Source organism: Mobula birostris, chromosome 8 (assembly GCF_030028105.1).
Source record: "Mobula birostris isolate sMobBir1 chromosome 8, sMobBir1.hap1, whole genome shotgun sequence".
NCBI lineage: Eukaryota > Metazoa > Chordata > Chondrichthyes > Myliobatiformes > Myliobatidae > Mobula > Mobula birostris.
In genome coordinates, this window is record NC_092377.1 from 163,892,630 (window position 1) to 163,917,283 (window position 24,654).

The window sequence follows — 24,654 nt, forward strand, 5'->3', positions numbered from 1 at the left end:
TCACACGGCAGTTAAGTTCTGAACCCGGTGAAGAGGCAGCGAAGTGGGAGCCTGGACCAGACACCGAGTCACTAGGTACCGGGAATGCCGTTAGTTCAACAGGGGTCAAGGGATCGGGAACATGGTGATGCATGTTTCTCATACTGTATCTTTAGGAGGGATAGGAGCTGCTGTACCCAGGTAAATGGGTCCTGCTACAGCAGGCACCTTCGTCAGCATGGATGAGTTGGGCTGAAGGGCCTGTGTGACTCCATGGAGGAAACTGAGGACTGTTGTCAAAGGTTACTGGGAGAAGGCAGGAGAATGGTGTTGAGAGGGAAAAATAGATCGGCCATGATGGAATGGTGTCACAGACTCGATGGGCCGAATGGCTTAATCCTGCTCCTGTGTCTTGTGATTTGCTCTTATTGAGTACAGAAGCAACTCAGAGCTAATAAGAGGAGGACAACTCAGAGCTTGTGAACTCGGAGAAGACTACAATCCATCAGAGTGAGCTTTGTCCGTTCATCTCCCACAGCTCCACCTTGTGAGTCTCTGATTCAATATGTAGGGTGACAGATGGCACATATTGTTCATAACAGAAACTGTTCTACATAATTTACAAGCACTGTCAATGAATTGTGTTCGCTTTAACAGATGGTGTCTGACATAAGGCAACTGCTTTCGGGCTTGTTCGTAATGGAAGTAAGGGGCTGTGGCTTTTGTTAATCACGTGAAATGACTCTTATGTGTTTTATTCACAAGGTCCGACAGATATACTCCTGGGGATGTGCATCGTGTGGAAAGTTGCTGTGAGTTACAATAGGACATTGACTAGATACCGAGCTGGGCTGAGAAGTGGCAGATGGAGTTCAACCCGGAGAAGCGTGGGTTGGATTTGAAGGCAGGAATATAGGGTTATAGACCCCTCGAAGTTGCTGCGCAAGTTGATAAGGTAGGTAAGAAGGTGTATGGTGTGTTGGCCTTCATTAGTCTGGGGATTAAGTTCATGAGGTGATGTAGCAGTTCTGTAAAACTCTGGTTGGATCACAGTTTGGGTATTGTGTTCAGATCTGGTCACTAATTAGAGGAAGGATGTAGAAGCTTTAAAGAGGATGCAGCGGAGATTTACCAGGATGCTGCCACGATTAGAGAGCACGTCTTATGAGGACAGGTTGCGTGAGCGAGGGCTTTTCTCTTTGGAGCGAAGGGGGATGAGAGGTGACTTGATGGAGGCCTACAAGAGGCATAGATTGGGAGGACAGCCGGGGACTCTGAATCTCAGGGGAGTATAATGGTGACATTACTGCACATACTGCATACATTTCCTTTGACTTTGACCTTCCTCCCAGGATGGAAAGGGTTAACCCAAGAAGGCATAATTTCAAAGTGATTGGAGGAAAGCATAGGGGGAATGTCAGAGGTTGTTTTTTTTACACAGAGTGGTGGGTGTGTGGAACGCCCTGCCAGGGCTGGTCGTAGAGGCAGATACATTACGGAGATTTAAGAGACTCTTCGATAGGCACACAGATGAAAGGGAAATGGAGCGCAATGTAGGAGGGAAGGGTTAGGTCAGCACAACACTGTGGGCTGAAGGGACTGTACTGTTCTATGTACTGAGTGACAGGACAAGCCATTGTGCCTTATAGAACAAAGAACCGTATTGCACAGTAAGACCCTTGTAATGGTTAATTGAGCACTCGTAGAGGTTCAATGAGTTTTATTAAAGATTGGGTTGTATTAAACTTCAGTTAAGAACATTGGCCACGTACTCATCTTAATGGTTTCTTCACGTACATCATTAGTTCACAGTTGCATTCAGAAGTTTGAATAACGTAGCCACTAAAACCAATGTGTTTTTCCTCTTTGTTAAGTTACAATTTAAAGCCTATACCCTGGATTCTTGTTTCTTCCATCTGATCGTAAGCTCACAACGGCGAATATTTTCTGCTGTCAGCTCTTTTAACGGTGGCACGTTGGCTAGCATTATCAATGACTGCATCCATGCTCTAGCTGTGAACAATCAATACTTTGAATTTGTCAGAAGTGCCATGGAGTGCCGCAGTTAATGCATCGCTATTACAACTCGGGCCGCCGGAGTTCAAACCCGGGGCCGGCTGTAAGGAGCTTGTACACTCTCCATGGGACCACGTGGGTTTCCTCTGGGTGCTCCAGTTTCCTCCCACAGTCCAAAGACGGACCGGTTAGTAGGTGAACTGGTCATTGTAAATTGTCCGGTGATTAGGTCAGTGTTGAATGGCTGGCACAGCTTGTTGGGCCGCAGGGGCCCTGATCCACACTGTATTTCCAAACAAGTAAGTTTGTAAGGCTGTTCACTGAGCCTGGAGTTTGGGTTGCAAACGTTTCGTCACCAATCGAGGTGATATCATCAGTGCGCAACTGAGTGTTGTTTCTGCCGAGCGCTCGCATTTATGTTGGCCCGACTTGTCCTGATTGATTGGCTGTCGCACTGGCCGCTAGTCTCCACTGGGTCCTGGCCAATGAGATAGCTGAGTAATCTCCACTGGCCTGTATCCCTTGTTATCGGTCGTTGTGAGCATTGGTTACTGGGGTGTCTGTGGCTCATTCCCTCAGCCCCAGTCCCACAGACGCATAGGTTGGTAAAGTCCAGACATTTGACAGCTTTTGGTTTGTACTCACTGGTGTTTAGAAGAATGAGAGGGGATCTCATTGAAACTTATCGAATGTTGAAATGCCTAAATGGAGTCGATGTGCAGAGGATATTCCCTATAGATATACCACAACCTTTACTTTGAAACATTTTAGAGCTTCAGTATATTTACATTGTCAGTGTTTCAAGTTACAACATGGTTATAAATTGCAAAAATAAACACAGAATGGAAGTTGGTAGCTCATTATTAATAAACTGTTGGCCCACTGAATGCCAATGCCGTCTAGTCAAAACATTTTACTTTTGCCACTGTAACTATCAGTTGTTTAGACTGCTCGACATTGTTTACTTGTGCTGTGAGTTGTGGTCTGTGTTTGGTTGATGTGCATATTACAAAAAAAAACATTTAGGGTGCTGTGCAGCTTTCAGGCCGTGAAGTAAGGGAAAAAATCCTTCTTAGAACGATGGTTGGTCCATGCAGCTGTATATTTTTTTTTAAAAGTTCAAGAGAATGGTGGTTCTGAAGCTTTAGACAAGCCTGGTGATTAATACACTTGGCCTAAGCAGTTGTTAATCTTTTAATTCCTCCTTTCTGTTAATGCGTGTTTTATTTCCCTTTTCAAATAGTCCAAGGATCAACTTTATTCTCCCTAAATATTTGCATGTATTGGGAATTTGATGTGGTGTGTTGGTGTGACAAAACAATATTCAACAATTGTAAATAATTACATAAAAATAAAGTTAGAGGTTAAAGAATGGATGTGGAATAAAATGTGCATAAATACCAGCATGTATTTGCCAAGTAAATGCACTGTAACTATGGTTTAAAATGTTTGTGCAGTGACGGAGGTAATACAGGGTGGTGTGGAGGTCTAACTAGAGTGGTTGATCAGATTTACTGCCTGGGGGAAGAAACTTTTAAGATGGTGTGAAGATTTTGTTTTAATAACCCTATAGTTTTCCAGAACAGAGCTCTTGGAAGAGGTAGTTTGCACAATGATATCTCCTGCTCACTTCACTGTCCTGGACACACACCTGTCCTGCAGTGATGGTGACCAATGGACTTCCCTGCTGACCCGACCGTTCGCTGTACCAAACCAGACAGTAATGGCTGATGTGAGACTGCTTTAGCCAATAACAGCGTAGAATTACACCAGGATATTCTGGGGAAGATGGAATCACCAAACCACACTGTAATGGCCAACGTGAGGGTGCTGCCTGATGATTCACGAGAGTTATTGGAGCCACTGTGGATGAGGCGAGTGGAAAATAAACAATTGTGATCAGAATTTAAACAGAACCTGAGCAACAAACCCTCCAGCAGTGTACATGAGCAGGCTTCATTGAATTACCTGTTAACACCATAAAACACAGAGGCAGAATTAGGCCATTCAGCCCATCGAGTCCGCCCCGCCATCGCATCATGGCTGATTTATTATCCTACTCAACCTCATTCTCCTGCCTCTTCCCTGTAATCTTTGGCATCCTGACTAATCAAGAACACATCAGCTGCCACTTTAAATATACCCAATGACCTGGCCTCCACAGCCGTCTGTGGCAATGAATTCCACAGATACTCCACTCTCTGACTAAGGAAATTCCTCCTCATCTCTGTTCTAAAGGGACATCTCTCTATTCCGGACACCCCCACTATAAGAAACACCCTCTCCACATCCACTCTATGTAGGCCTTTCAATATTCAAAGGTTTCAGCGAGATTGTCCCCTCATTCTTGTCCAGCTGTTCAGAAGCTCTTGGTCAGAGAAGCCTGAGGATTAATACCCTCGCTCTTAGGAGCTGTTACAACTTTTAATTCCTCCTTTCTTTTATCGCGCATTTGATTCTCATTCCAAATATTTGACAGCCGAACCTATTTTTGTTTGGGTGGGGGGGAATTAATGCACAAGACCATAAGACACAGGAGCAGAATTAGGCCATTTGATCCATTGAGTCTGCTCTCCCATTCCATCATGGCTGATTTATGATTCCTCTCAACACCATTCTCCTGCCTTCTCCCCATTGACACCTTTACTAATCAAAAATCTTCTTAGTAAATATACCCAATGACTTGGCCTCCACAGCCGTGAGATGAGTGGGTTTCCTGAGGAATCAGGGTGTGCAATGAGGCCATTCAGCCCCTCGATATCCATACTTGCCACACATCAGTTTCAGCTCCTTAAAATCTAATTAGCCTCATTGAGATTTTTCTCACTGCCCCCAAAACCTTTCCTTGCTGTTTCAATCCGCTTTGTGCAGTTGGAAGTGTTGTGACTTTGATGCCTGTCCTCTAGGCTTTTTATTTTGCCAATCATCACAGAGCACTGAACCAGGCCCTTTGGCCCAGTGAGTCTGTGCTGACCCATTTACATTCATTCCCATTTGATCCTCCCCAAACTCTACCACCCTTTCACACACCCAGCATTTTACACAGTGGCCATTAACCAGACCATCCACAAATATTTGGGATGTGTGGGAGCAACCTGGAGGAAACGAGGAGGCATAATCTGGATCTCCCTCACCCAGTCCAGTTCTCCCCTCCATCCTATGGTGGGGTGGAGTTCGTGGTAAAGCCGCCACCTCACAGAGTCAAAAACATGGGTTCTTTCCCAATCTCGGGTGCCGTCTGTGTGAAGTTCGCACCTTCTGTCTGTGGGTTTTCCTCCAGGTTGTCTGGTTTCCTCCCTCATCCAAAAAACGTGTTGGTCAGTAGATTAACTAGCTGCTAGTAAATTGCCCCTCGTGTGCAGGTGAAGTGAGGGTTGGAAGGGAGATGATGGGAACGTGGGGAGGATGAAATGGGCTATAGCATAAAGTTGAGTGATTGATGGATAGTACAGATGCAGTGGGCTGAAGGGCCTGTCTTAGCGAACTTTGAATCGCTGTGAATTAGATTGGCTTTATTGATCACATGAGCATTGAAACATACAGTGAAATGCCTCATTTCAGCAAACGACCGACACAGGTCAAGGATCAGAATCATGTTTCATGTCACTGGACTACGTCATGAAATTTGTTAACCTTACGGTAGCGGTACAATGAAATACATAGTAAATATAAAGAAAGAAACTGAAATACACTAAATATGTAGATTTATATTAAAATAAGTAGAGCAAAAAAAAAAGTAGTGAGGTAGTGTTCACGGGTTCAATGTCCATTCAGAAATCAGATGGCAGAGGGGAAGAAACTGTTCCTGAATCACTGAGTGTGTGCCTTCAGGCTCCTGTACCTCCTTCCTGATGTTAACAATGGGAAGAGGGCATGCCCTGGGTGCTGTGGGCACAGCCCGCAAGAGTAGCCACGATTTCGGTACCAACATAGCATGCCCACAACTCACTAACCCTCACCCATACATCCTTGGAATGTGGGAGGAAACCACAGCACCCAGAGGAAACATGCCAACGCCTTACAGACAGTGGCGGGAACTGAACCGATTACTGGCGCTGAGATAACCGCTTTGCTACTGTGTCGCGCATTGGACCATTTATCTACACACAAACTGGGGCTAATCTAAAAAATGGGCACTTGCATATACAATCAGTCTTTGTACAGTATATAGGATAATCTTATGTATTTATATTTATGGTGTCTCTTATTCTTATCGTGAGGGGTGGGGTGGAGATACATCTCTACCAAAGGAGGTGTAAGTCTCTCCTTCCTTCTGCTAGCCTGCAGGTCACCGTTAGACAAGGTGTAGCACCTGCTTAGTCCCCGATCAGGGTCACGTGAAGCCACGTGGATGGTCGTATGAGTAGCTGGTGCATATCACAAGTCCTGGTTATGTGACCACTGACACCAGGCAGACCAATCTCTGAAGAGTATTGATAATGGCTGGGGTCACCCGTCTTGTAAAGACACTGCCCAGAAGAAGGCAATGGCAAACCACTTCTGTAGAAAAATTGCCAAGAACAGTCATGGTGGCGGGACCATGATCGCCCAGGTCATACGACACGGCACATAATGATGATGAATTTTATTGGGCATCAGATCCGGAGTAACAGTCACTTTGGTCTCCTGTGCACTCGTACTGACGAATGGCAATAAACAAACTTGAATCTTCTCACAAAACTTCCAAGATTCTCCGTTCTGCAATGCTACCACTAAATTGGGGGACAAAGCATGTAGCAAGCTGTCAGGTCCTCGTGGTCTGTGGTTCACGCAGATAGCGAGTGTTCGTCTGCGTCCTCACTCAGCCCGGCACCTCACTTCTCCAGAACAGACTGCCAAAGAGCCAGCTTGGTAAACACATCATATTTAATAATGAGAACAAGAGCATTGGTTTAGAATTCAATCAAAAGACTCACTTCGTTATGGTTGAGCTCAGTACAAATGCACTCATTTCAATAATGACATTTATTTTAAAAATCAGTTATATTTACAAACTTTACACTGGGAGTGCATGTTAAGGATTAAAAGAAATCAAGTTTTAAAAAGAATTCTGAATGCCATATTTGAAGAGCTATGATATGCCACTTTTAATTTGGTCTGAACTTTCCAATCTTAATTCTCAGTCACATGTCTCCGGGATAGGCGCGACAAGGATTGGTTAGAAATAGAAAATAATGGGAAAATTCAGCAGGTTGGGCAGCATCTGTAGAGAGGAAACTCTTTGTAAGGGCTAGGAATCTCTCCAGCAAAAGATCTTTGCCTTGCAGTGTTCTCCCTCTACAGCTGCTGCCCGACATGCTGAGTGTTGTCAGCATTTTCTGTTTAGTTCAGATTTCCAGCATCTGCAGGGTTGTAGTTTGATTTTTCATTTGCAGTTTTAGAAACGGAAGCTTATTCCAGCGAACACCAAGCGACCCACACAGTAACGTCCTCAGCTGGACGCTCCCTTGCAAGACACTCCCATTCCAGTTTGGGACCCTGTAGCAGCAAGATATACACCTGAAATAGTTGGGGTGAGAAATTCTATTGTGCTTCTTTATTTTCCATTAAATCTCAGCAAGAAAATGAATCTCAGGGTTGTATATGGTGACGTATACTTTGATAATAAATTTGATAATAACTTTGAGGACTGTGTGGTCCCATCTGTCTGTGAGCTAGAGAGCAGTCTACCTTTTTCTCATATCGTTTGTCTTAAATCTGCACCCTCGGATCCTCAAACTAATGACACTTCCCAACTTCACCATGGCAGGATTCTGAGCAGTGTGTAGGTACAGACAGATCTAGAGGTTCACATCTATAGATTCCTCAATGTTGCTGTGCAGGTTGAAAGGGTGGTTAAGAAGGTGTGTGGTGTTGGCCTTCATCAGTCAGGGAATTGAGTATTAAGCTCTGGTTAGACCACACGTGTAGTATTGTGTTCAGTTCTGGCCGCTTCACTATAGGTAGGAGGCGGAAGCTTTTTGGGTGGCGGGGGAGATGTGTCCCTACCAAAAGAGGTACTGAGCCCCTTCCCTCCCTCCTAAGCACCTGCTTAGCTCCCCCACCCCTCTCCACCATGTGAGGCCATGGAAGCAGCCGGCACAGATCACAAGTCCTGGTTGTACGACCACTGACGCCAGGCAGACAATCTCTGAAGAGTATTGATAATGGCTGGGGTCACCCGTCTTGTAAAGTGCTGTGGGGGAGAGAAGGGTTCGGTTGATCTTGGGGTGGGTTAGAAAAACCTTGTGGGCCAAAGGGCCTGTACTGTGCTTTACTGTTCAGTGTTCTGTATCTCAAATTAAAATAGAATTAACCTAGGAGGGGAAAAAATGGGGATTATTACATTGGAAAACTAGGTTAGAAATCCCAAACAATCAATTTATTTATTTTTGCTGAAGGGTCTCAGTCCAAAATGTTAACTGTACCTTTTTCCATAGATGCTGCCTGGCCTGCTGAGTTCCTCCGGCGTTCTGTGTGTTGAGGAGGGATTTGCAGCAGCTGCAGATTTTCTTGAGTTTGTCATTTATTTATTTATTTATTGAGCCGTGCTGGCCAGCAATCCCCCAATTTAATCCGAGCCTAGTTATGGGAGAATGACCAATGAATCTAGCAATCAGTACGAGTTTGGACTCTGGGAGGAAACCGGAGCACCTGGAGGAAACCCGCGCGGTCATGGGGAGAACGTACAAGCGACGCCGGGAACTGAACTTGGGTTGCCGGTACCGTAAAGCGTTGTGCTAACCACTACGCTAACATGGCCCTCAAAAGTGAGAGACAGATAGAGAGAGATAGAGAGAGAGATAGAGATAGAGAGAGAGATAGAGAGAGAAAGAGAGATCAGAAAGAACAAATGGAGCCAATGAGTTTGGAACGTTTCTGGGATTGTTAAATTTGGAGAACAGTGAGATTGGAGGTCTAGAGATGTCAAGTGGACCTTGGGAGAGAAGGGGAGACCGCCAGTGACTATGCAGGCGGTCAGGAGGAAGGGTTGTCCGAGCAGTAGCCCAGTGCTGTAATGGGAAGACGGTGATATCCCAGGTCATTGAGATCATCACAGGGATCAGCCATCATCCAAACCCAACCTGTCACCTCCAGCGACTGTCCTTACTCACCACTAGCTCAGCAAAGTGAATATAATGTGAGATCAGAGTCATATAGCACACAAACAGATCCTTTGGCCCATCAAACCCCTGCTTTCCTGTTTTCCAGCCTAGTTCCATCTACCCACACCTGGATTTTGGGTGTTCTCAGCATCTCCAGTCGTGCACCAACCAGCCCCAATGCAGTCAGGAACTCTATTGGGGATTAGAAATGTCGTCACAGAATTATGTAAACTTGGTCCTCTCAGGTAATAATCTTATATTCAAATGTTAGGAACCTTAAATTAAAGTTAATTTCCCTCTTTTGCGCTTAATATACAACATGAAGAGTGCGTTGCTAATCATATTTCATACTTGTTGGAAGAAAGAATGTGTAATGAAATACTGACATTATAGTCACCCCTTTCCGGGATTACTCCTTTGATTTCTGTTTGATCTTTATTTTTTCCCTTTTCCAGTTATGTCTTCCCTTAGGATATTGTTTCTATATCAGCAGCATGTTATATTGGGCTTTTTAACCTCTCCTGCCCCAACCCTGTTACGAAAGCTGTGCTTAGTGTTGGGGGGGTGGAATTCTCTCCTCTCTGTGTTTTTGTCTGTACCCCTGGCTCAGGGGACAAGTGGTTTCAGTGTAGAATCGGCTGCTGGGCTTGTCTGGGCGACACTTGATGTTGTCCGCGGTCGAGACGCCCAGGGGAAGTGGAGTGTGGGAATTGAGGAATGTTGGCTCGCGCAGCACCACAACAGCGTGGACGTCCGACCGGGAGAGTGAGGACCCCCTCCAAGAGCACGGATTCCAGTGAACTGCAGCCGCCGAGGGCGAGCCAAGCTCCTGTTATACTCTCGCTCCATCTGAGCCCGGCTCTGCCTTCGCCGGGACGCCGCACATCCCAGACGGAGACCTCGTCCACAAAGATCCCTCCCTCCCTTCGCCCCCGCGCCAGGGAGGGGTGGCGGCGATCTGCGGCGGAAATCCTGACTAGCACCGGCTACTCGGCTCCTGGGAGGTACGGGTATCCGTGCGGGAAGGTCGCTTGAGATTGTCGGGCTTTTGGAGGCGGAGGCGGGGGCCGCGGGGAGTTCTTCTCGGGAAGTGGTGGAGCGGGCTGCAAGTAACCACAGACATTGGATTATTCTTCATCGCTCCTCACGGGTAAGTCAGGCCATAAGTCTGAGCAAGCACACCCTCACTGCGGCATTTTACCCCCACACCCCACTCCCTCATTTCTTCCTCTCGTGGGAGGGGGAGGGGATTGAGAGAGCGGAGAAGGGAGGGGCAAACGGTAGGGTGTTACCTTTAGGGAATCGCGTTGACTTCCATTCTCACAGGGTTTGCTCTTGGGAGGAGGTGGTGGCGGGCTGGTTGTCTCGCCAGGGCTGGGCATCGCCTCTGAGCCAGTCTGGAGCAGCGGTTGACCTGGGGAAGGGATAGAAAGACTTCCTGAAACTCTGCATCCTGTGACAGAGAGAGATCTGACAATACAGATTCATAATTCTGGTAGAACAGAGGAATTAGGCAACAATGATCCGTAATTCTTTGGAAGTGGCATCACAGGTATCAGATAAGGTTGTAAATAAGAGATTTTGGTGCATTGCTCCTCAGAAATCAGAGTATGGAGTTGGGATGTTGTGTTGAAGTTGTGTAAGCCATTGAGGCCTAATTTTAAGTACTGTGTGAAGTTCTGGTCACCTACAGGAAAGATGCCAATAAAATTGAAAGAGTGCAGACAAAATTTACAAGGATGTTGCCGGGATTGGAGGACCTGAATTGAAGGGAAAGGTTGAGCAGATTAGGACTTCAGTGCAGGAGAATGAGGAGAGATTTGATAGAGCAGGGTTTCCCATCCCAGGGTCCGTGGACACCTTGCTTAATGGCATAAAAAGGTTGGGAGCCCCTGTGATTGAGGTATACAAATCTGAGGGGTATCAAACGGGTAAATGCAGGCTTCCTGCACTGAGCAACTTTGATAAAATGCTGGAGCAGCTCAGCAGGCCAGGCAGCATCTACGGGAAAAAAGTACAGTCGACGTTTCAGGTCGTCAGTCCTGATGAGGGGTCTCGGCCCAAAACGTTGACTGTTTACTCTTTTCCATAGATGTTGCTTGACCTGCTGAGACACTCCAGCGTTTTGTGTGTGTGTTGCTTGGAATTCCAACATCTGCAGATTTTCTCTTGTTTGTGAATCTTTTCCCCCCACTGAGGTTGGGTGAAACTAGAACTCGAGGTCATAAGTTGAGGGTGAAAGGTGAAACGTTTAAGGGGAACCTGACAGGGAACTTCTTCACTCAGAGTGTGGAGCCAGCTGCCAGTGGAAGCGGTGGATGCGGGTTCCATTTCCAGGTTTAAGAGAAGCTTGGTTAAGTACGTGGATGGGGGGGGGGGATATGGAGGGATATGATCAGAATCAGTATCACCAGCACGAGTTGTGAAATTTGTTAACTTAGCAGCTGTAGTTCAATGCAATACATGATACAGAAGATTCAGGTGTGGCTCGATGCGAGTAAACAGAATAACAGTTTGGCACTGACTAGAAGGGCAGAAGGGCCTGCTTCTAATCCCAGTTACAGCTTCCTGCCCAACAGTCAGAATGACACCCGCCCGTCTCCTCGTCGAGGGGGACTGCCTGAGTACACAAGGTGACCGTGTTCAGCCTGTTGGCTCCTGGATAGAGAGCTCCAGCCCAATGGAGCCTGTGGTGTACAGAGCAAGCACAGGCCCTTCAGCCCATTGAGTCTGTGCTGACCCATTGATATTAATCACAATCTATTTTCCCCACATTCCCATCAACTTAACTTTGCTCTTTTAGATGTGGCATAATAAATTTTAGAGTGATTGCAGAAGGTTTACGAAAGGAACGTGGGAGACAGGACCCCGGTGAGTCTGAAGGCAGCATGGGAGACACAGCGCTCACTAGTTACTAACCTTACCTGTATAACTTTGGACTGTGGGAGGAAACCGGAGCACCCGGAGGAAACTCACACGGTCAAGGGAAGAACGTACAAACCCCACGCAGACAGCTGTGGCACTCAAACCCCAATCGCTGTTGCTATAAAGCGTTGTACCAGCACCAACCACAACGCCCCCACGCTGCCCCCAATGACAACTTGATGAAGGTTTGGACTGAGGAAGGTTTAGGAAGGTGCAAGGGGCTGGGTTAGGTCCCAGAGCTGTGTCATGCCATGGTTCTCAGAGTACGTACTCGGGTTCTTTGTGGTAGCGGGTGTCGTGCCCTGCGATGGGGACAGGGTCAGTTGCGAGAAGATCTGGAATGTAGGCAGACGCTTATCACCAACCTGAAGGCTCTTGGGTCGCTGTGCTCTCAGGGGCGAAATCTGTAAACCAGAACACAGGTATTTCCAGTGAAGAATGTAATTTATCTACCCAGTTCCATTAGAGAGAGGAACAGAATTAGGCCATTTGGCCCATCAAGTCTGTTCTGCTATTCCATCATGGCTGATTTATTATCCCTCTCAAATCCATTCTCCTGCCTGCCTCCTGTAACACTTCAAGAACCTATCAACCTCTGCTTTAAATATACTCAATGACTTGCCCTGCACAGCCATCTGTGGCAATGAATTTGAAAAATTCACCACCCTCTGGCTGAAGAAACTTATCCTCCCTTTCTAAGGGTACAGGCCAAGAGCCATCAAACGCTACTCATACATTCCCTGGGGTCCGTGGACACCTTGCTTAGGGCATAAAAAGGTTGGGAGCCCCTGTGATCGTGGTATACAAATCTGAGGGGTGTAAAACGGGTAAATGCAGGCTTCTTCCACTGAGCAACTCTCACAAAACGCTGGAGCAACTCAGCAGGCCAGGCAGCATCCATGGAAAAAAGTACAGTCGACGTTTCATTCCACTTCATTCCCTTCATTCCCAGAATCATTCCTGTGAACCTCCTCTGGGCTCTCTCCAATGCCAGCACATCCCTTCCAAGATAAGAGGCACAAAACTGCTCATGATACTCAGTTTGATGACAAGATAGCTCACTGGATCATAACTGGGCAAATTCAGGCAGAGCTGCATCTTTGGCAGGAGTCTGTCACGGTGATGGTTTGACCATAGATGTTCATGGGGGCTTAATTGCTTCCCCGATGACTCGGACACACAGCTGTCTCTGGAGAACAGCAGGAGTCTGTATTTCCTCATCTGTTGCTCATAGGAAAAAGGCCATTCGGCCCATAACATTTATGCAGGCCCATGGAGCAATCACATCTGCACTGATTTTTATTTTTGATTTAGAGATACAGCAGGTGAGAAATGACACCCATGTGACCAATTACCTTACTACCCCACATATCTTTGGACTGTGAGAGGAAACTGGAGCACCTGGAGGAAACCCACTTGGTCACCTGAGGAGAACGTACAAACTCCTTACAGACATTAAGGACAGAATTGATGACACCACCCCCCCCAACCCCCCCCCCCCCACCCATACAGGGTGATCATGGCCGACCGTGGTCTCCTCATGACCATGACTGTTCTTGGCAAAATTTTCGACAGAAGCGGTTTGCCATTGCCTTCCTCTGGGCAGTATCTTTACAAGACAGGTGACCCCAGCCATTATCAATACTTTTTAAGAGATTGTCTGCCTGGCGTCAGTGGTCGCTTGTGATACGCACCAGCTGCTCATACGACCTGCTCCCACGGCTTCACGTGACCCTGATCGGGGGCTAAGCAGGTGCTACACCTTGCCCGAGGGTGACCTGCGGGCTAGTGGAGGGAAGAAGCACCTTACACCTCCTTTGGTAGAGACGTATCTCCACCCTGTCACCAATTAAATGGCTTAGGGTTGGGTAAAATAGGTGTGTGATGTTCTGTTTGGATTCAGGAACCTGCTTTGAGCTGCGTCTCTCCCTGTGACTTCATGGACGTTAAAGTGCTGAAGTACTTACTACTTCTGAAGAACAGACTTTGTCAGGGGAGAGCTCGCTCCTTGGCTCCTTCTCAAAGATGACCTGAGATTTACTGAGGTTCTTCTCCTTCCTCTTGGCCTTGCTCACTCGACCATCGAGGTCCTCTCTGTCTAGGCTGTCGTCTGGCCGGGAGAGTGTCGAAGGCCTTCGCTCTAGGAGCGGGTCCAGGACAGACCTGTGGGCAACAGATAATTTTACCATCGGCTCAATACTCCCCTTTGGCTATGGCCATATGATCAGAAAATATACAAACAGGATCAGGCCTTCCAAATCAGCCGTCCATTGAGCTGCTCTGCCATTCAATCAGGGCCGAGTTTTGTTTTCTAACCCCCTTACCAATCAGGAACCCACCAATCTCTGCCTTAACTTGGCCTCCACAGCCACCCTTGGCAACGAATTCCACAGATTCACCCACCCACGCAACTCAGCTGAAGAAATTCCTCTTCATTTGAATTCTAAAGGGACGTCCCTTCATTCTGTGGCTGCGCCTTCAGTCCTGGAGTCTCCAACGAATGCAGCAGTGTGAAGTGGTTGTTGCACTTGGAGAGGACAGAGGACAAACCAAGGCAGAATTTACACAGCAGGGTCACGGGTAGATACGGTTGTAAAGAGAGCTTTCGGCATGTTGTCCTTCATAAAATCAATGTATTGAGTACAGGATGTTACGTTGAAGTTGTATAAGATGTAGACGAGGCCTAATTTGGAGTACTGTGTGTAGTTCCGGTCACCCTACCTACACAAAAGGTATCAATAAGATTGAAAGAGTGCAGAGAAAATTTACAAGGTTGTTGCCAGGCCTTGAGTTATACCAAAAAGTTGAATAGGTTAGGATTTTATTCCCTGCAGTGCAGGAGAATGAGTGGTGATTTGACAGAGGTATACAACATTATGAGGGCTATAGATAGAATAAATGCAAGCAGGCCTTTACCACTGAGGTTGGGTGAGACTAAAACTAGAGGTCATAGTTCAAGGGTGAACGGTGCAATATTTAAGAGGAACCTGAGGGGGATCTTCTTCACTTGGAGCGTGGTGAGAGTGTGGAACAAGCTGCCAGTGGAAGAGCTAGATATGGGTTTAAGAGAAGTTTGGATAAATGGAGGGATATGGAGAGCTATGGTCCAGCTGTGGGACGAATAACTTAGGCCCAGACTAGATGGGCCAAAGGGCCTGTTCTGTGTTGTAGTGGTCTGTGACACCATGATGGAAACATCCCATCTCTGTCCACTCTTTGCAGTACTTTCATTATCTAATCACAAACAAGAGAAAATCTGTAGATGCTGGAAATCTGAGCCACACACTCAAAATGCTGGAGGAACTCAGCAGGCCAGGCAGCATCTATGGAAAAGAGTATAGTCGACATTTTGAGCCGAAACCCCTTGGCACTGAAACGTCGACTGTACTCTTTCCCTAGATGCTGCCTGGCCTGCTGAGTTCCTCCACCATTGTGTGTGTGTGTGTGTGTGTGTGTGAGAGAGTGAGTGTGTGTGTGTGTGTGTGTGTGTGTGTGTGTGTGAGAGTGTGTGTGTGTGAGAGTGTGTGTGAGTGAGTGTGAGTGTGTGAGTGAGTGTGTGAGTGAGTGAGTGTGAGTGAGTGTGTGTGTGAGAGAGAGAGCATATATGTGTTAATATGTATGTGTGTGTGTGTGTGTGTGTGAGAGAGAGAGCATATATGTGTGTGTGTGTGTGTTGTCTGTCTTTCAGTATCCAACAGGTTGCAATAAGATTTCCCTCCCCCCCACCTCATCCTCTGAACTCCACTGCAGAGGTGTCAAATCCTCCTCATACGTTGGAGAACCAGAGGAAGTCTCCAAGGAGGAATGTTTTCACCATAGCATGCATTTTCTTACAGTTTCTTTTTTGTCCTACCTTGGCGTATTTCTGTGTGGAATGATCTTATTGGACGGTGCGCAAACAGGAGATTGTCACCGTACCTCAGTACACGTGACAACAACAAACCATTTAGCTCCTCTCAGTGTACGTTCCGTCTCCCTGCTCCCACCAATCAGGGAGCTCCTTGCTTTTCCTGCGAAGTAGACTGGGCCTACTCACCCGTTGGAGGCTGGTCTAGACGAGACACTGTCCGACGACGTAGACGAGCTGGACACCACCGATGAGGCCATTGAGATGGTAGAGAGGCGGCGGAGCGTGGACGACATTATATAAGGAAGGATCATGGATCCCGACCTGCTCCGTTTCCTGTCGGTGAGAGACGGCGGCTGAGGAGACAGTGAGGGATGTCGTTAATTCCAAAGTTCCTGGGTAGCGGACGAGCTCTGGACGGGGGAGGGGCCAGAATCCGAAACACAACCAGAAAGTGCTGGAATTACTCAGCCGGCCAGTCAGGAGAGAGAGGGAGAGAGAAAATGGCCTTTCAAACACTGAGGATCTGAAATGTTGACTGCTTCTCCCTCCACAGAAGCTGTCTGATCTGCTGAGTATTTCCTGTACTTGATGCACTAACCCCAGGTTACAGGGTTCTGCATAACCGTGCACCTTTATCACACCTTGTCCCACAGGAGTAAGATAAATCAGCTGGTTGAGTGGTGTCACAACAACAATCTTGCATTCAATATCAGTGAGATCAAAGAATTGATGGGGAACACACACACTAGTCCTCATTGAGGGGTCAGCAGGGGAAAAGGTGATCAGTTTCTAGTTCCTGGTTGTCAGTGTCTCTGAAGGTCTATCCTGGGCCCAACACAGTGATGCAATCATGAAGAAGTCACAACAGCGGCTGTGTTTCATTAAGAGTTTGAGGAGATTTGGTTTGTCAACAAAGACACTCACAAATTTCTACAGATGTATTCTAATTGGCTGCATCACAGCCTGGTATGCACAGGATCAGAAAAAGCTACAGAGGCTTGTAAACTCAGCCAACACCATCGTGGGCACCAGCCTCCCCACCATTGCAGACATTGTCAAAAGGCAATGCCTCAAAAAGGCAGCATCCATCATTAAGGATCCTCACCACCCAGGACATGCTCTCTTCTCATTTTTACCGTCAGGGAGGAGTTACAGGAGCCAGAAGAAGCACACTCAATGATTCACAAACAGCTCCTTCCCCTCTACCATCCGATTTCTGAATGGACAATGAACCCATGATCACTACCTCACTACTGTTTTATTTGTATTGATATATCTTGTGTAATACACTGTACCCTTTCCCCAGAACAACAAATTCCACGACATACATATGTTAGAGATATTAAATCTGATTCTGATTCACGAGTGCCCTATGACACTGAGAGAACGAGTGAGCACCTTACACCTCCTTTGGTAGAGACGTATCTCCACTCCTGCACCAGAACAACACACTCTTTCTTTTCTGTGACGGGGTCAACAAAGGTAACAGATTGCACCAAAGTCTTCCAGCTTATGCTGAGGGTGGAGGAAACGCATGAAGCGTGGCTCATGACGTGACCGGACAGAAACGTACAGGTGTCCAGCCTACAGAAGAGTGCGAGGCACGTTCTCCTCAGGACAAGAGACTGTGAGGATGTGATTGCATTTATGTGGAATTTGCAGACAAATGGGGAGAGGAGCAGACCAGGTCTTTCATCCACAGTAAAGCACACAAAATGCAGGAGCATGCAGCACCTATGGAGGGGATTAGAATAAACGGTTGATGAAGGGTCTCAGTTCAAAATATAGACTGTTCACTCTTTTCCACAGATGCTGCCTGACCTGCTGAGCTTCTCCAGCATTTCGTGTGTGTTGCTCTGGATTTCCAGCACCTGCAGAATCGTGTGTGTGTGTGTGTGTGTGTGTGTGTGTGTGTGTGTGTGTGTGTGTGTGTGTGTGTGTGTGTGTGTGTGTGTGTGTTGCTCTGCCTTATGTGTGGCTTCTGAAAAAGAGATTGTAAGCAAAGAAAATGGAAGCTGTAGGGATGGTGCAGAGGAGATTTACCAGGATGTTGCCCAGATTAGAGAGCACGTCTTATGAGGAGGTGTTGAGCGAGCTGGGGTTTTCCTCTTTGGAGAGAAGGGGGATGAGAGGAGACTTATAACGATAATAAGACTGATATATGAGAGGAAAGTCGACATTTACCCCACGGTGGAAATGGCTAATACAGGGGGGCATTATTTTAAGGGAATTGGGCGAAAGTAAAGGGAGATGACAGAGGTAGGTGATTTTACACAGAGTGCTGGGTGAGTGGAATGCCCTGCCTGGTGTGGTGGTAGAGGTAGATACATCAGGGACACTTAGGGGGTGCTTAGATAAGCACATGGATCATAGAGAAATGGAGGGCTATGTGTGAGGTAAGGGTTAGATTGATTGTGGAGCAGGTGAAAAGGGCCTGTACTGTGCTGAGGGTGGAGATACATCTCTGTCAAAGGAGGTATAAGGGGCTCCTCCCCTCTGCCAGCCTACAAGACACCCTTGGGCAAGGTGCTTAGCCCCCTCCCCCGATCAGGGTCACGTGAAGCCATGGGAGCAGGTGGTGGATGGTCGTATGAGCAGCCGGTGCAGATCACAAGTCCTGTTTATGTGACCACTGACACCAGGCAGACAATCTCTGAAGAGTATTGATAATGGCTGGGGTCACCCGTCTTGTAAAGACTCTGCCCAGAAGAAGACAATGGCAAACCACTTCTGTAGAAAACTTTGCCAAGGACCATTCACGGTCATGGGAAGACCATTATCACCTACGTCAAACCACGTGGCACATAATGAACAACCTGTGTTGAACTGTTTGATACTCTACGTTGTAAATAATTTTCATTACTTTTGCTCCTTACAAATGCAACCAACTTTGTAATCAAATACTATCTTCAGAAACGGGATTGTGGTTCCAAAGTCTGGGGTTTAAGGAGCAGATTTTTGGGTTGGCCACAGCACCCAAGGCCAGTCAGGTATTACCTGTGCCCTCAGAGAGTGCCTGCAGCCTAGAAGCTGTAAGTACAGAAAGCCTTCACACCGCTCACCAGGGTTATCACGCCGTACAGCTTTTGAACTTTCTCCTTCAGCTCCCGGAAGCAGGACACGATCCAGTCGTGCAGCGGCCTCAACTCCTCTGTGGATTTCTCCCCGTGAATTCGGATTCCCTCAGCCAACAACGGGATCTGGGAAAGATGAACGCAATGCATCAGGATTTAAGGAACGTTACTTTACCAGGTGGGAAGTGCCCCTCCTTTCCGGAGGAGATCCAGGAGAGTGCGAAAGGCAATGACCGGGAGTAAACCAGTGGGCAAATGATGGCTGTGATCAGGCCAACACAGCATGGCCACAGCTCACGGACAGGTTGGCCTTTGGAACGTGGGAGGAAACTGGAGCACCCGGAGGAAACTCATGCCGATATGGGAAGAACGTACAAAGCTCAAAGTAAATTTATTATCGAAGTACATCTACATCACCATATACAACCCTGAGATTCATTTCCTTGTGGGCATACTCAATAAATCTGTAGAATAGTAACCATAACAGAATCAGTTTCTTGCAGATAGTGTTGGGAATCAAACTCCAGTGAGTGCTCGCCGGCACTGGGAAGTGATTGCACTAACGTGTACCCCCCCTCCCCCCATGGTCTGATGGAGAAGGTTAAGATTTGGGAAGGAAAGCAAGAATGCAACGGACCTTGAATTCAAAGCCTGTGGTTTTCTGGGGTGTCGATGGGCAGGGCAGAACTGGACTGTGATGGGAGTGCGGATGAAACTCAGCTGAAGTTCCTGAAGGGCGGAATGGAAGAGGCAGAAAAAGAGGAATCGATCCTCCGACAAGTGGTGTGAGCGGAGAGCTGGAGAGATCTGGGGCTGAGTAACGGGAGATGGCCCAAAATGGGGCACCTTGGGTGGTATGGACCAAACTGGGCATAACAGCTTGGTTCTGCACTGTATGTCCTTACAGACTCGAAATGCCCAGAGGCAGAAGCCCACCTGTAAGGCAATGAGTTGCTTCAGGGTGTCGATCTTCTCCTGGTCTTCAGGGTGTTCCTGAATATACTTGGAACTGAAGAAGGCCTAAGGAATGAAGAAGAAACACTCGATAATGAGCACCACGTACAAAATGTTGGAGGAAGACAGCAGGTCAGACAGCATCTACGGAGGAAAATTAATGTTTTGGGCCCAGACCCTTTATCAGGACTAGGAAGGAAGGGGACAGAAGCCAGAATTAGAAGGTGGGAGGAGGTGGAGGGAAGTACACGCTGGCAGGTGATAGGTGAGACCAGGTGAGGGGGAAGTGGGTGGGGAAAGAGGGATGCATTGTAAAGCTGGGAGGTGATAGGTGGGCATGTGGCCAAGTGGTTAAGGCATTGGACTAGCTACATGAAGGTCGTGAGTTCGAGCCCCAGCCGAGGGAATATGTTGTGTCCTTGAGCAAGGCACTTAATCACACATTGTTCTGCGACGACACTGGTGCCAAGCTGTATGAGTCCTAATGCCCTTCCCTTGGACAACATCGGTGTCGTAGAGAGGGGAGACTTGCAGCATGGGCAACTGCTGGTCTTCCATACAACCTTGCCCAGGCCTGCACCCTGGAGAGTGAAGACTTTCCAGGTGCAGATCCATGGTCTCGCAAGACTAACGGATGCCTTTAATTTAATAATAGGTGGAAGAGGTAAAGGGCTGAAGAAGGAATCTGATAGGAGGGGACAGTAGACCCTGGGAGAAAGGGAGGGAGGGGTAGGCAGGTGAGGAAAAGGGATGAGAGGGGGACCCAGAATGGGAAATGGAAAGGGGGTGGAGGAAAGAAGGAGAAATCGATGTCCGTGCCATCAGGATTGGAGGCTATCCAGACGGAATGTGAGATGTTGTTCACTTGGTCTCATTTTCAGCATCTGCAGAATTTTGTGTGTGAGTGAAGCCTTCCTGAAACGGGTAGGAATCCCTCCTCAGCCCCAGCACAGTGTACGCCTCCCAGCAGCTTGAGAGTGGCGCAAACTTCCCACCCCCTCACGCTCAGTGCGAAACTGGCCCGCTGCTTGCCTACCTTCTCGTAGTTTGCGAATCCACCCATCACCGCTGCATCGACGATGCCGTTGAGGAGCATGGAGAGGGGGTGGGCAGGCAGAGAACGGTCCCAGGCATACTGCTGCACCATGTTACTGATCTTCTCGTTGGCCTGCTCCATAGTCTCGATGGCGTTCCCCAGTGGGCTGATCTCCTCCTGTGTGCGGAGCGGGAAACGGCTCAGTTTCCTTTCCTCCCTCTCTCATTTACCTCCCTCCCAGCTGCTTCCCATTACAAGGACGTGTTGTCATTGGAGAGAGTCCAGAGCAGATTCACGAGGATGATTCCGGAATGAAGGGGTTTAACATACAAGGAGCGATTGGCAGCTTTGGGCCTGTACTCACTGCAAGTAGAAAAATGTGGGGGGATCGCGTTGAAACCTCCCGAATGTTGAAAGGACTAGACAGGATGGATGTGGGGAGGGTGTTTCCTATGGTGGGGGTATCCAGAACTAGAGGGCTCAGACTCAAAATTGAACGGCAACCTCTTAAAACAAAAGTAAGGAAGATTTTTCTTAGCCAGAGAGTGGTGAATCTGTGGAATGCTCTGCCACAGACTGTGGCGGAGGCCAAGTCCGTGGGTATATTTAAAATGGAAATTGATAGATTCCTGATTGGTTGGGGCATCAAGGGATATGGTGAGAGGGAAGGTGTATGGGGTTGAGTTGGATCTGGGATCAGCCATGATGGAATGGTGGAGTGGACTCGATGGGCTGAATGGCCTAATTCTGCTCCTGTGTTTTATGGTCTTATGGTCTAAACACCAGCGAGCTGCATTCCATTTTGGAGGAACTTGCCTCGGCGGCCATTCCCCCTGACATCAGCCAGACGGGCTCCTCAACTAAGGAGGCATCACACACACAATACAGAGCAGTACATCCCAGGAACAACTCCACCACGGACCCAAGCCCAGCTGTGAAAGGTGGAGGGACGGCCATGGGGCTACAGAAACGCCAAAGCAAGCTCCAAAGATGTCATCTCTGGGTGAGGAAGGTCTTCGAAGAAGGGCGACCTCTGGGGACAATTTGAAAGACAGAGGACTCTGTCAACAGCTTTTGCCCCAGTGAGATTGATGGGCTTCAGAAGAAGAGGTGGTCCAGTGGCGTAGTGGTTATCACAACGCTTTACAGTACAGGCAACCCAGGTTCGATTCCTGCCGCTGCCTGTAAGGAGTTTGTACGTTCTCCCCGTGACTACGTGTGTTTCCTCCGGGTGCTCTGGTTTCCTCCCACAGTCCAAAGACGCACTGGTTGGTAGGTTAATTGGTCATCGTAAGTTGTCCTGTGATTAGGCTGGGGTGAAATCAGCAGGCTGAAGGGCCTACTCTGCACTGTATCTCAATAAATAAATAGACAGCACAGGAACAGGCCCTTCGGCCTATCCTGTCCGTGCTGGTCGTGACGCCAAATTAAATGAGACCTATCTGCCTGATGTGATTCATATCTTCCATTCCCTAAGTTCTTCTTAAATGTCACAATTGTGTCTGTTCTACTAAATTCAAGGTTATTGTACATTCCCTGGGGATAAATCCCATGAAATTCAGCTTCTTGCTAAAACAGCACAGTAAAAGACAAAAATGAGTCAACATAAATTTATGTTAAAATGAACATGATGCTGGTACAAGTTGAGAGAGAGAGGGAGAGAGAAAAAGAAAGGATCGGAGATAGGTTTTGGATTTCTCAAGTCAGTTCAGGAACCTGATGGCAGCGGTGAAGAAGCTGTTGTTGAATCTTGAGGTAGGGGTTGTGTTGGAAATCACTGTTTCTTTTAATAGTACTTTTCTAAGATTTGTACTTTTTAACAAACTCATGCGTTTTTTCAGTGTGTGGTGGTTCATCCCCACACACTGGCAGAAAGCGGTATAGCAGCTAAACTAACGGTTTAGCACCTTTCTCATTTTTCATTGGCTAAGTATTAACACATTACCTACGTGATGTAATTGTTTCAATTATGCAGTCTATTAACTAGCTTATTCCTATCTAAGAATTTCCTTATCTGATCTATAAAAGTGAAATATTTTTCAGAGGTGATGTTTTGGCACCTTTTTCTCTTGACTTGGCATTCGGCAAAGTTTCTCAGCTTTTTATTTAGTTTGCTTAGTATTTCCACGTTTGTTTGCAGTCCAAAAATACACTGAAATCTTAGAATTAAGACTGCTCGTCATTTATAGCTCCCAGATCAGAAAATAAACTGAGGTTCAACAGTCTTCAGGCTCCTGTAACTTCTGCCTGTTGGCAGCATCGAGAAAAGAGCACGGTTCGGATGGCAGTGTCTATGGAAATGAGTACAGTCGACGTTTCGAGCCAAGACCCTTCAGCAAGATCTTGGCCTGAGATGTCGTCTGTTCATTTCCATAGGTGCTGCCTGGCCTGCTGAGTTCCTCCAGCACTTTGTGTGTGTGTGTCGCTTGGATTTCCAGCATCTGCAGATTTTCTCTTGTCTGGATGGTAGTGCTTTCCCTGATAACAGAGGTCACCTCGATGAGACATCGCCTGGCGTAGATGTCCTGGATGGAGGGGAGAGCTGTCTCCGTGATAGAACTGGCTGAGCCCAGTCTACACTGCAGGCTTTGGAGTCCCCACGCCAGGCTGTGATGCAGCCAGTCAGAATGTTTTCCACTGCACATCTGTAGAAGTTTGTCAGAGGCGTACACACCCAGGGGATAAATGCCATACAATCAACAACCTTAAACTCATTCAAATTATCCTTAACCTACATGCCGAAACAAATTAGTGCAGGCTGAGTGAGAGGAAAAGAAACATAGTGTTAGGGGGTTTTCGGGTGGGTTCAGGAACCTGATGGCGGTGGGGAAGAAGCTCTCGTTGAACCTTGAGGTGAGGGTCATCAGGCTCCTGAGCCCCTGACTTTGTTTCTGTTGAAGTCCTTGGAAGGAGACCTGTGTGAGGAATAGCGTGTGCCACTGATGTGGATATCCCACTAAAACAGGGGTTCCCGACACTTTTTATGCCGTGGACCAAACAACAGGTCTGTGGACCCCAGGTTGGAAGGTGATTCTTGCCCCAGAGTGACGCAAGACGACTCTACTCCCTGTATACTCAGCTAGATGCACTGACAGCAGGGGTCCACAGAGCCCTCGGTTCACGGGAAGGCTCCATGGCATAATAATGTCTGGGAAACCCTGATCTACAAGTTTGCAGATGATAGCGGTGTAGCGGGCCACGCCACAAGTTATGGTGAGTTGGATACAGGAAGGAGACAGAGGGCTTAGTGAAATGGTGTCTTGATGACAATCTTCCCTCAATGTGAACAAAATAATGTTGACTTCAGAAAGGTAGCGGGGAGTGGGGCAGGGGTGGTACATATGCTTCCGTCTCTATCAGAGCTGAGGTCGAGAGCTTCAAGATCCTAGGAGTGAACACCAAATAGCCTGTTCTGGCGCTGACAGCACTGTGGGTGTATCTACAGCTCGGGGATGACAGCGGTTCAGGACGGGCAACAAGAGATGGGCAATATATGCTGGCTTAGCTGGTGACGCCCACATCCCGTAAATGAATAAATTTGAAAAAACTACACACACGCCACGAAAGCTCACAAAACCTCTACTTCCTCAGGAGGCTGAGGAAATTCAGCACCTTCCTGTCGACTCATTTTTACCAATGCATCCTACCTGGATGTATCACAGCTTGGCGTGGCAAATGCTCTGCCCACGACTGCAGGGAACTGCACCCGCCTCCCTTCCACGGACACTGTCAACA

At 47.6% G+C, this 24,654-nt stretch overlaps 1 protein-coding gene across 3 annotated transcripts in view; it reads right to left on the minus strand.

Annotated features, from left to right (window-relative positions):
- Nucleotides 1-5,798: 5,798 nt before the first annotated feature.
- Nucleotides 5,799-24,654, minus strand: part of dock5 (dedicator of cytokinesis 5) — a 222,736-nt gene continuing 203,880 nt past the window's right edge. For 2 of the 3 annotated variants that reach the window (XM_072266712.1, XM_072266714.1), the window contains 8 exons: nucleotides 20,920-21,096; nucleotides 19,866-19,949; nucleotides 18,918-19,055; nucleotides 16,042-16,208; nucleotides 13,973-14,168; nucleotides 12,277-12,409; nucleotides 10,373-10,494; nucleotides 5,799-10,183 (listed from right to left, as the gene is read on the minus strand). In XM_072266712.1, coding sequence (XP_072122813.1) covers nucleotides 10,067-10,183; nucleotides 10,373-10,494; nucleotides 12,277-12,409; nucleotides 13,973-14,168; nucleotides 16,042-16,208; nucleotides 18,918-19,055; nucleotides 19,866-19,949; nucleotides 20,920-21,096 — 1,134 coding nt within the window. In that variant the 3' untranslated portion in view covers nucleotides 5,799-10,066. The remainder of the gene's footprint in view (nucleotides 10,184-10,372; nucleotides 10,495-12,276; nucleotides 12,410-13,972; nucleotides 14,169-16,041; nucleotides 16,209-18,917; nucleotides 19,056-19,865; nucleotides 19,950-20,919; nucleotides 21,097-24,654) is intronic. The other variant, XM_072266713.1, reaches the window with a different exon arrangement.